This window comes from Mycetomoellerius zeteki, unplaced genomic scaffold, assembly GCF_001594055.1.
Source record: "Mycetomoellerius zeteki isolate Tzet28-1 unplaced genomic scaffold, Tzet1.0 scaffold367, whole genome shotgun sequence".
Classification (NCBI taxonomy): domain Eukaryota; kingdom Metazoa; phylum Arthropoda; class Insecta; order Hymenoptera; family Formicidae; genus Mycetomoellerius; species Mycetomoellerius zeteki.
The window spans coordinates 190,118-201,582 of NW_017257357.1; the positions used below are offsets into that span (position 1 = coordinate 190,118).

General features: G+C 35.5%; 3 protein-coding genes and 1 long non-coding RNA gene across 7 annotated transcripts in view; 2 read left to right on the plus strand and 2 right to left on the minus strand.

Moving 5' to 3' along the window:
• Positions 1-461: 461 nt before the first annotated feature.
• Positions 462-3,379, plus strand: mi (cyclin E-interacting protein minus). Its single transcript, XM_018453214.1, has 5 exons — positions 462-756; positions 1,109-1,853; positions 1,932-2,207; positions 2,293-2,821; positions 2,904-3,379. Exons 2-5 carry the CDS (start codon positions 1,120-1,122, stop codon positions 3,126-3,128), a joined length of 1,764 nt encoding a protein of 587 aa, XP_018308716.1. The 5' UTR covers positions 462-756; positions 1,109-1,119; the 3' UTR covers positions 3,129-3,379.
• A 32-nt stretch (positions 3,380-3,411) lies between these two features.
• The window catches only part of tacc (transforming acidic coiled-coil protein), a 9,503-nt gene continuing 1,449 nt past the window's right edge, over positions 3,412-11,465 (minus strand). Inside the window, exons 2-7 of one of the 4 annotated variants that reach the window (XM_018453211.1) lie at positions 10,736-10,884; positions 5,044-6,700; positions 4,658-4,959; positions 4,322-4,551; positions 3,908-4,219; positions 3,412-3,818 (exon numbers count right to left, since the gene is read on the minus strand). In XM_018453211.1, the coding sequence (XP_018308713.1) occupies positions 3,623-3,818; positions 3,908-4,219; positions 4,322-4,551; positions 4,658-4,959; positions 5,044-6,700; positions 10,736-10,840 (2,802 nt within the window). In that variant the 5' untranslated portion in view covers positions 10,841-10,884 and the 3' untranslated portion in view covers positions 3,412-3,622. Of the gene's footprint in view, positions 3,819-3,907; positions 4,220-4,321; positions 4,552-4,657; positions 4,960-5,043; positions 6,701-6,982; positions 7,136-7,800; positions 8,158-10,735; positions 10,957-11,465 lie in introns of those variants that run through there. The other 3 variants (XM_018453210.1, XM_018453212.1, XM_018453213.1) reach the window with 3 other exon arrangements.
• LOC108725913 (uncharacterized) lies at positions 7,197-8,258 on the plus strand. The gene is made up of 2 exons (XR_001936772.1): positions 7,197-7,484; positions 8,217-8,258. It is a non-coding gene; the product is annotated as an uncharacterized lncRNA (long non-coding RNA).
• Positions 8,755-10,103, minus strand: LOC108725912 (uncharacterized). Its single transcript, XM_018453215.1, has one exon. It carries the CDS (start codon positions 9,850-9,852, stop codon positions 9,490-9,492), a length of 363 nt encoding a protein of 120 aa, XP_018308717.1. The 5' UTR covers positions 9,853-10,103; the 3' UTR covers positions 8,755-9,489.

Below are 11,465 nucleotides of genomic sequence, written 5' to 3' on the forward strand. Positions count from 1 at the left end.
AAACAAGCAATCACAAATGACTTTAAAATTACTTCATTCCAAACAGTTGGAATACTCCATAGATTAAACCATATGAAATTCTTCTACGTATCATACAGAATTATTTATCTGAGTAATACAGTAATATTTTTTTTAATTTCAAGAATAATTTTATCGAGAATTTTTACTGTTGAATAAAGTTTTACTCCGTTAACAGCAGTGCAAATTAAGAGGTTATGATGATACGCAAAAGCGATTATAATGACAATTAATCAACTGACTTATTAATACATAAAAATTCTCTCTAAAAAATTGATACGATTCATTTAAATATAATTTTACATTACTTTGTCTTATCTTGTTTGACAGTTTAAAGGCAGTTTCATAGCATGTCAGCCATGTTTAGTACTCTTCCTAGTACCTTTGTCATACTGACTTAAGCCGGTTGCGCCTCTCTGATAAATCTACGACTCTAGGTGTAGCTATATATGTTGTTATTAAAGATAAGGTTATTAAACTGATCATTACATTCCATCGAGTGTATGGGGTGGGGGGACAGTACGCAACAGTAGAATTATTGTGATTCGCGGGGATTCGAAAAACAAATGAACCTGGCTTACAGGCCCTACAGCTCACACTAGTCCTAGTGTATAAAGTGCGTTATCGAACGGAGTTCCTCCGTCGTCTCGCGGATGAAAAGTAATATTTTGTGCCACGGAAGGAACAGACATATGTGAAGAAAGAGGGACGCAAATCTTTCGGCTGTCATACTGAAATGTAAGTATACGCTTACGTACTCGATTTTACACGAGACATCACACACACACACACACACACGCGTGTGTGTGTGTGTGTGTGTGTATATATATATATATATATACACACGTATCACGCGCACCGAATGTGGTGTTTTGCTCCATTATCAGATACACGTTCAGATTTGTATCGTACTTTTATAACTTTCATGGAACATTATCAATAGAATGATATATTAGGATTGGTAAAGTGTACACAAAGAATACATTGCCAACAATTGAAGCAGCATTTGGGCATGTACATGTTTTTAAAAAATTTGATAAGTGTTGCACACTGTAAATTATTGCAATGTAATACTTTTCTGAATTTTTAGATAAAAAACATATGGATTGCTGTTTTGCCAATCAATATGAGAGCTCTCAAATTAGGGAGACATTCCCAAATGTCTCTAGTCCAGAAATGTTCGATAGTGATACCGAAAGTGATACATGTAACAAAAACGTTGAGGCATTAATCGACAATAGTACATTGGCAGTGATTCCTCCTCAAGAACCTACTCAAGCTGAATTGATTGCAAAAGCAGATAGTTATATGCTGGTTAGGATTAATAAGTTTTTGAGTGGTGTTCCACCTCCGCCAAGACATACAACATGCCAAAGTGATTGTTCTGATTTTCTACGACACATTTATGAAAATCGTCGATTGTTTTATATTTGCCCATTATCCAATGGAAGTTCGGATACAGAAAGCACAAAGCTCCAGCAGCAGAGACCCGTAGAAACTAACAATAAGAATGTTTCGAATCAATGTGCAAAAGGTACTCCGAGGAATTTGACTAATGCTTTTGACGCTTGTGATTTGTCAACTGACAGTGCCGAAGATACAAAATTAGTCATAAACAATAGTGGTAGCAATAATTTGAACGTACAATACAATGTTCCTAAGGAGATAAAAAGTCCAGTTAATACGATTAAAGGAATAGTTAAAGTTCTACCAAGCGTGGATAAGTCAGATTTATCTCAGGAGCATTCTCCTCTTCTTTATCATACGATTGGTGAAGAAGAGGCTAAAGCTTTAACATGGCCTCAGGCTTATTCTCACAAGTTCCATGGCATATAGTGAGTTCAATTTATTATAGCTTTTAATTTACCATAAAGTATAATTCTACCTTTTTAATACTACTTTTAAAATTTCAGTTATAACAGAAGCAGAACTGTAGAGGAGTTTGAGAATTTAACAGTTAAATTGTGTGAAACATACATAGGAGCTGAGACACAATCTACTTGTAACATATGGTTTTCCAAACAACCACCGGGAAGTGCTAGAAAGCGAAGTTTATTGATGAAACGCAGAAATGGTCAAAGTCCAGAGAAGAGATTGACACATTTAACCAAAAGACGTAGGACTTTCTGTAGCGCTAATTTGAAAGGATTGGGACTCACTGATAAAAGGCAGTTAATGATACCAATTAAGTATGTATTCCATTAAAAAATATGATAACTAATAGAGTATAATTATATATATATATATATACACATATTTTTTTATATAATACAGGAAACTTACACATAAAAAAGGAAAAAGTCCTAGAGGTAAAAGTCTACATGGTAAAAGTCCAAGAGGTAAGAGTCCTCGAGGTAAAAGCCCAAGAAGTTCAGCAAAGAAGAAAGTAGTTCGGAGATTAATGCTAGATGAGTCAAGTCCATATAAATCCAAATTAGAAACTTCGAAACGTGCATTGTTTCAAAGTCCCCCATCAGATCATGCGGGTCCTAGCAAATTATTAGGTACAAATAATACGGACACTCAAAAAATTAAACGCGTTTTATTTTCAACACCGAAAAAGAACGAATTTGAAGATGCGAAACAAACCTCTTCAAGAGAAGAAAGTAGAAAAAGAAAATGTGAGGAAGAATTGCAAGGGCCACGATTGAAATGGGCGAAAAGTTTATCGTTTGATTGCATGCACGAAATAAAAAATACGTCAAAGGTTACATGGGATAGACATTCGTCGAGCAGTATTCTTTCGAAAAATGAAACGTCTGTCAATCAAGGAAAAAGCGAACTAAGCGATACTCATAGAAAGGTTTGTATCGTTGATTTTTGTTTGTTTAATGTTTTAATATGCTATATACTTTGATAGACATAATTTTCTTGCTTATTTCTAGAAATTACTTTGGGCAGTTGCAGAGGCCCTACGAAGCAAAGGCATTGGCATGAATCATCCGAAATTTAAACAATATGCCGCAAATTTGGCACGCACAATCAAAAAATTTATGCCTGATCTTGAAAATAGAAATATTCCACGAAAACCTGGAAGTACAAGCGATCGCATGTTGAAATTAGCCAAACATCACGTACTGTTCCTTGTCGATACTAGGCCAATAAATTGACAGTACTCATTAGTACAATTAGTAAAATTCAGGAAGTTGTATGAAAAATTTAATCTTTGGCAAACACAGAACATTATTAAAATGACCAAATATATGGGTGCTTATACCTTTAATCGACGTGTGTTTACACTATGATTTTTATATAACTTAATAATATAAGATAAAATGTGTTACAGTAATGAGGTAAGATTTAAAAATGGGGATGTGTATATTGTTACACCCACATACAGGGTATTGAACATTTTTTATCGCATAAATAAAAATGTGTTTTTAATATAAGCACAGTTTTATTAGCTTTAAAATAGTTATATTTCACAACTTATAAATAATTAATAAAAGGCGTTTTTCTGAAGTAAAACGCAATTTGCAATAACTTTACGAGTTAATGCACGTATACATACATCAATCGTATCTAACATATATTTGTATTTAAGACAGTGAAGGACAAGTAAAAAAATAAAGACTAATCGCGCCACAATCGCGATACCTCATTTTCATTCAGAGTTTCCGTGACCGACCCTGGCGATAACTTCATCTAAGATTTTCGCCAGTTCTTTATTTTCCTTGGATTTCTGCTCCACAAGTTCGGCGAGCGAATTGCTTTTAAGTTCTGCTTTCCTTATCATTGCATGCAATTTGACCGTTTCCGCCTCATTCTGTTTTTGTATTCCATCCAACTCCAGATTAGCCCTAAAATATAATAAGATATTAAAATACATCACGATATCTGTTTTTCCGAGAAATATTGTATGACATATATGTCTATATTGATAGTATACTTTTCTAGTTGAGTCATTGCATGTTCCTTGAGTTTATCGTATCGCGTTTCCAATGTTTTTATGGTTTCTACATTTTCCTGGATACTTTCTTTTAGTACAGTTTCATTATTTTTATACACTGATACAACTCCTTTAAGTCTTTCGTATTTTTTGTGCACATCGTTAAATGCTGCTTCCGTATTAGTTAGATGGTGGTTTGCTGCTTGCAATTCTTCTTGCAATTTCATCTTGTCTTGTTCAAAGCTTGTACGATCTCTTTCTCGGTCTGCGAGTAATCTGCTGATCGATTTTTCATATTCTTCCACAACAACCCTAAAAACCAATTGTTTTCATATTTTATTTAATCTAAATGAATTTATTTTGAATGAATTACTTATTTAATCTAAACGGATTTATTTTGAGTAAATTACTTACGTCATCTGGGTTTTGGTTTTTATTTCTTGTGACATTTGTGCTTGCAGTTTATTAATTTTTTCCTGAAAGATTGCTTTCTGTCTTTCCAATTCTGCTTCGTGCTCCTTTTTCTGTTTCTCCAATTCTTCCTCCAATTGCAGTACCGTCGTTCTTACAAGTTCAAGTTCTTTACTCATATCTATATGATCAATAAGTGGTACGTCTGATTTAGGCTCTTCTACTGGCTGCTCCTAAACAAATTTTGCTTTTAATGCTTGTCTCGTGATCAAAACTTAATATGAAGTACTTCACATGGTAATTAAAAATACAGATAGTAATTTAAAGATTTTCAATTACATTTTTTTCTTGAACTTCCTCTGATTTTTGCATCGTTGCATTAGGGAGAGGACTATAAAAAAGCAGCCTATCTATAGCCGCTATGGCAGGATTACGTTTTGGTGTACCAACGTCAGGAAGTGGCGATTCATTTTTGCCATTTTTCTCTTCGTTTATTGTTTGGGCATTTCCTTGAGGCAACATGCTGGTATTCGATACCAATGGGTCAAACTTAACGTACAAAGATTCGGTTCTAAGGCGATTTGTATGTGTAGGATTACTTCGTGCTAACAAAAAATCAAATGTCGAAGGATCTTGGAAAACTGGAAAAAAAACAATAGTATTCATATGTAATTATCTAAAAATCTCAATAATAAAATTACGAAAAAGAACTTTCAATAACTTACATTCAGGTGTTGCACTGACAAATTGATCTGTCTCTTCCGTGAATTCAAGTGAAGGATTAAGTAGCTCATTAGTAACTTTTTCCACTGTAGATTTTAATTCTTCAATATGTCCATTGATCAACGACAATGTAGTACTTTGTCGTTGAGGTTTAAATTCCTCGTATTGTTCTTCATCTGGTGCAAAGTTTATATCTATCTCTTGTAAAGTAAGTGTACGATCGAGAGTTTCAATAGATGTGTCTTTTTTACTAGCACTCGTCGCAGCTGCACTTTCCACAATACATTCTTCCTTTTCTATAACTACAGTTTCTGATGAATTATTTTGTTTTTCTACAACATGGGTCTCATTACATATGGCAATTTCTTCTTCAGATAATTTCTGTATTTCATTCAATACTACGCTATTTTCTACCTCTAAATCTTTTTTATCGACACTCGTCTGTAAATTTTCGTCAACTTCCGATGTTTTTGGTTCTATAATACTGGTCTTATTTGATAATAGTATGTTATCTTCTTTATCTGGTACAATACTATCATCTAATTCAGGCAACTTTTGTTCCTTGATAATTTCGTTCGTTTCAGCTTGAGTAACAGAGTTATTTACAATTACTTGCGATAATACACACAATTTTTGATCGAGATTGTCGGAAGGCGACAATACTGTTAACGTATCCTGCTTAGGCTCTGATAAAGTCTGTATATTCGTTTCTTTCGTTTTACTACTATCAGTATCTTCTAGTGGTGAAGATATACTGGATAAACTAGGTAACGAAAGATCCGCATATTGCGCTAACGGGGATATGGACGGAACAGAAATTTCGGTAGGACACGACTGTGGATCTTCTAGGGGTAGTGTTTTGGCGTCGCAATCGTTTTTTATTGTTTGTTCTTCATTAAGCGCGATCGCATCGAAAGTTGTATTACTGGATGAAATAGTAGTTGTTATATTCAACTGATTATCATTCACGTTACTTGTTGGCAGTGAATCCTTTATACGATTACTCACAATGTTACACGTTTCAAGCTCACTTACTGTATTATCACTTTCCTGTAGCGGAATATGCTTATCAATCGATTCTTCTACTTGTAGTACGTATTCTTCTGCAGGAGGATATGAAATTACGAACTGTGAATCTTGAACGGGAAGTGTGTTATTAGACGGTCCCAAAATATGCGTTTGATTCAAGGGCGCTGTCTTGCATAATTGAGGACTCGTTTCAATCACTTGCGTTTCATTATCGGCGTTGTCCAACAAATCTTCGTTAAGGGAACAATCTCTTGTAGGAAACGGTACCTCATCTATGGCCGATGTAAACGTCTGATCTTGACTAAGATCCTGACTGTCGTGTTCACTTCCTAAATGGATGTCTGCACACGCGAGGATCAAATCCTCTACACCGGGTATGTTGGAGTTCACGTATGATGTGTCCGCTACGTTATCAGGAGTTTGGGGTGTCGAATCGGTACATATGCCGCTACTGCTCTTGGTACTGAGAGTGCTGCTGAGACTATGGAAACTGCTGGCCGACGAAAGACTCTCCGGAGCCAAACGGAGATTTTCCGTGACCGATTCTACATCGGCAAACTCGCGAGCAAAATGAACCTTGACCTCATGCTCTGCTGTCTTCGGGAGAGTCAAGGGACTATCATTGCCGCTCTGAAAATAAAAAAATGCGTTAAGATATTTTACGAGACTATCGTATCTCTTTCTTTTCTTTCAAATTTAAATGAAGTGTCCATCGAACACATAATGGGCGATTTATGAGAATTCTTTAATGTATATATAACAGAAATATTTCATGTCCGTCGGACATCTTTTAATGAAAAAACTTTCTTTGCGATTTTTACTTGTCACAAAGATTTATGAACAATCACGTCAATCTGTGTCAAGGAAAGTTTGACAGAAAACACCTTCGAAGGCGTATACGACGCAATATACCATAAGCGTGGGCGAAGGAGACGTTCTTGGGCTTGTGGCACGATGCAAAAGTTTATGGATATACTCCATATTACGCCAGTCGCAACCAATCTGTAATCTGCGAAATATCAATGCTTACTGACTACTTCGCTAAGTCAGCTGACAGTCCGAGATCTGACGATTTTCGTAAAAGAAATTGCGTAATCGCTTCACGCCTCGCTCAGGCTAATTATAAGACATTGAGAGAGAAAGGCTTTAGTAGTGCCAGTTCCGCTCGCTTTTGCAAGACGACAACTACGGAAATATCTGTCTCGATAACACTACAATTGCTCTATACCGAGCAAAGAGATGCTGAAAATTGTGGACATTTGTTAACTTGTAGCAAAGTGTGCATTGATATAACAATATCGATTTAAGGCGTGCGGCAGTTCAATACAGAAGAACATGGAGTCATCACAAAAAAAAAATTAGAAGACTACAAGAATGTCTTCCCAAAAAAATCGTAATAGTGAAGTGAAGAAATGTAATCGATGCATAAATTCGCTAGAGAAAACATTCGCTCAATTACTATTTCGCATTAGCTGTATATTTATAATTAAATTTAATACTATATACTATTATGAAAATAGGTAGGAATATTGTTTTTTTTTTGTATTTTACAATGAGAGAAACAACGAACATTCTAACTCTCTGATTGAGAAATAATACTTCCAAACACGCGATTGTATTTCACGCGGTAATTAACCAACTCATTGTCTGTTTCTGCACGCATTATAAAATGATGAGACGTTAAAGAGAAATAATAATTAAATGCTTTATTAAACGCATCACAAAATTACCTTTAAAAGAAGATTCCCCATGACTTTTCGAAGAATCTCCACTTTTGACTGTCATTAACGTACAACGTGATCCCATATTTACACACGGGTTCAAAGAACCCTACGATAAGACGATTTCACTTCCCCTTCTATGTTTTTACTCTTGACACAATTTTATCCTCTGCCGAACAAATATACCATGCACGAATAATTTTGAAATTAATACAAATATTAATCTTTGTTATTTCGAACTTTACCCACGCTTTCGTACCCACGCACAATGCAGTATTCGATCTGTTTTATATTCTAAATATTTCTTAACTGCATATCAACATCTTTTATGATCTCTCTTTCTTGTTCAGGCATGACTCATTATAAAACATAGCATAACTAATTATTCTCGAAAAAAAAAATTTACTAACATTATTTATTTTCAGAAAATAGAAAACGAGGATTGCATCATTCATTAGACAGAACGTCGTAAAAGCACAATCTAACTTTCTGGAAAGGAAATAAAAAAATATCAAGTACAGCGTAAGAAATGATAATCTAATTTATTACGAGACACGAGTGTTTTGCGATCCTTATTCGGCGATCCTTGTTCGATGTGTTCTTGACATCATCGAGATTGCAACGCAACCGTCGGAATGACTCATTCTCACTTGACCGTGCTGACAGAGACTTCATCGCTATCTCAGGGTGTGTCTGTCTCATCCCTCTAAGATAAGCAATCCTCTCTTTCTAGTTCTTAATGTGTATTTCAACACGGCACTTGACACTTTGATGCAAGCGATGATGTTTCTAAATTTAGGTAAAACGCACACAATATACATAAGAAGAAATTGCACAAGGAGGCACACGTAATTCTCGTCATATTTATATTACGTTATTAATACTGAATTGGATATTGACTCTTGGAAAAAAAAAACAATTTGAAAAATATCAATTAACAGAGAAATATTATACTGGTGATAAAAAATAATTACATATAGTATGTAAAAAAATCATGGATAGGTAAATTTAATCTGTAATCTGTATAAAGTCAATTAATAGAAGAGAGTGCTCCATTAAAAGAACGATCATTAAGAACGAAAAGGGGAGAAAATGAGCAATAATGATAAAAGACACGAATAAAATAAAAAATATTAGGAAAAGAACAAGACAGAAAAAGTAAGTAAAAGAGAGCGAGTGATAAAATTAAATAACAACAAACGTCAATCAAGTCTCTTTTCTAATCGATCGAAGTACACGACACCTATCGTTGTGACATATTTTTGAGGTCGTGCATTGGAGTATACGATGCGAAGATATTCTTATCTGCTTATATTGGACGTTCGTCCCAAGGGAAAAAAAAAGGAAGATGTTCCGCGCAAAAGAAGACCCAAAATTAGGGCCTGGTGGCGGGAGATGAACTGCAGATATCTTTAGTCGAAATTCTAATATTAGCCCGGCGCGTTCCTAGTCGATACTCCAGACTTCCACCGCACCGCCACCACTACTAGTACCTAACGCTGCTACTACTACCACCACCAACACTACTGCCACCGTCATCGTCGGATTGACACACTCGGCAGCACGACGCATGTACATGCATGTGCACGCGCGAGGTGAGAAGTCCAAGAGGAAGAGACTGAGGGAAAGGATAAGACAACAGGGAACCGCCTTACCTCTTACAAACTAAATAAGAAATCCTCGGCGTCAAGAAGAGCTTCACACGACGTTGTCGCGCGTCAACCGGACCATCGGCAAAAGCTGCACCGCGGATAACATCGCCTCCACCATGCCACGATGATGCGTACTAACACTAGCTCCACCGAGCCATACCGCGTCCAGCCGCGCACACGCCGTACGCGGTACGGACATTATGCCGCAAAGATCACCAACTATGGAAGTGGTGGGAACAGGATTCTCGACAATCTCGACCATCGAGCCGCGTAAGAGTCGCACAACCGATCGGTGTGGCGCTATCTGGAGCGATGGGAACACACTTGGTAACGGAGCGTCGCGAGATAAGAGACAAAGTATGTTAAAGAGCCATTCCACTCCGGGCGAAACACCCAAAAGGAAGGACATCGGTACGAGGATTACGAGGAATCGCGGTGAGACGATTCGATGAAAATGAAAATATCTTTTACATCGCCAATCAATATCTGCAATATAGCCGCAATGTTAACGCATGTTATAATCCATATAATCGTTATTCACATACTCGTCATGACGCAGAAAGATACAGGAAAGCGACAAAGTATTGCTCTGCGCCATAAATAATTCGATTTATATTGATATGGAGAAACATGAAAATCTATCAAATAAAAATTAATACAGAGGAAATGGAGAAATTTAAATAATTCTAAAAAGAAATGGGTGAAATACTTATGAAGAAATTATTAAATATTTATATTCATGCCTGTTTATATCATATACAAGATTTCATCCACCTAATTCTCAAAAGAGTTAATCCATTTCGAGTTCAAAGTATATTTCAGCTATCTTTTTATAGCGGATGAAAGCATTGGAGAATTCAGCACTAAAACTCGAATCGAAATGAAAAATATCTACAAACAAATCCGCGTTCTTCATGCATCAAAGAAATGCTCCCGCGTGGCGGGAAGCAAAACTTATTTTTGTTTCAAAGTACTTCTGGAGATACGAAGTTTATTTATAGAAATACATTCTCTCCGGTCTGACTGTCAGCCGCATAAACGGAGAAGGAAGCGCGAAGAAGGGTGTAAAGAGAATATACGAACGATAAGAGCGGGCGGTGCATCGGTCGTCGTCGTTTCCTGAAAGCGTACCATTAATTTCACGCAAACGAACGTGAGAAAAGTCGTCTCGCGAAAGTCCATACATTCCCGCCACGCTTTTCTCATCGTTGCGCGTCAGAATAATTCTCTCTTAAGCAAATAAAAAACAAAGAAAAACAATGCTAAAATGATAAAATATTTGATATTAGTACCTTTCGTCGAGAAGGATGAATTGGCGAAGAATTGTGGAGAGTCGCGGTTATTTCTTTCAGTACGATTCTTGTGCCTTCGCGAACAGATCCTCTTGGGCTCGACATTCTCAGACTCTCTCTTCGATACACTGAATATTTATCTTGATTTCCTGCTGCGAAATATCGTAGATAATGCCATTTTTATTTTAATCAAAAATATATTTGAAAGAAATACACACAAACACACACGCAAGAATATTTAAATATTTTCTTCTATATATTGTTCTTATTACAGTAAATAGACGAAGATATATGTATAGTATATGAAATATATCATACATATATTTTTGAATTTACATTTAAAAATGTGTGTGTGTGTGTGTGTGTTGTGTGTGTGTAGATTATATCTATTTTTTAAATGAAAAAACCTGATTCTTTTTTAAGTCTTAAAAAAATCATTATTTGCGATTTTGATCAATCTCCGATTAACTTTATCAGCATTATTTCTTTAAGAATAATACAAATAAATGTATTAAATTAATTAATAGAATTATATTTAAAATCAAAAAAAGTTAAGAACAACGAATTCTATAGAGATTTTGTCTTAAGGATGTTTTATACATATTTTAAAAATGATAAAATTATGAAAAAATTACAGATTATTCTAAATCACGTTTAAAAATAATACGACAAATTTGATGACGGTTTACTATCTGGATCATAAGTTATTTTAATAAATAGTAGTATTTTT

Excerpts from the sequence above, each read along its gene's own strand:
- mi (XM_018453214.1), top strand. The coding sequence starts at position 1,120 with ATGGATTGCTGTTTTGCCAATCAATATGAGAGCTCTCAAATTAGGGAG. Across the intron at positions 1,854-1,931 it reads CACAAGTTCCATGGCATATA|TTATAACAGAAGCAGAACTG; the intron begins GTGAGTTCAATT and ends TTAAAATTTCAG. Across the intron at positions 2,208-2,292 it reads CAGTTAATGATACCAATTAA|GAAACTTACACATAAAAAAG; the intron begins GTATGTATTCCA and ends TATATAATACAG.
- LOC108725912 (XM_018453215.1), bottom strand. The coding sequence starts at position 9,852 with ATGTCCTTCCTTTTGGGTGTTTCGCCCGGAGTGGAATGGCTCTTTAAC.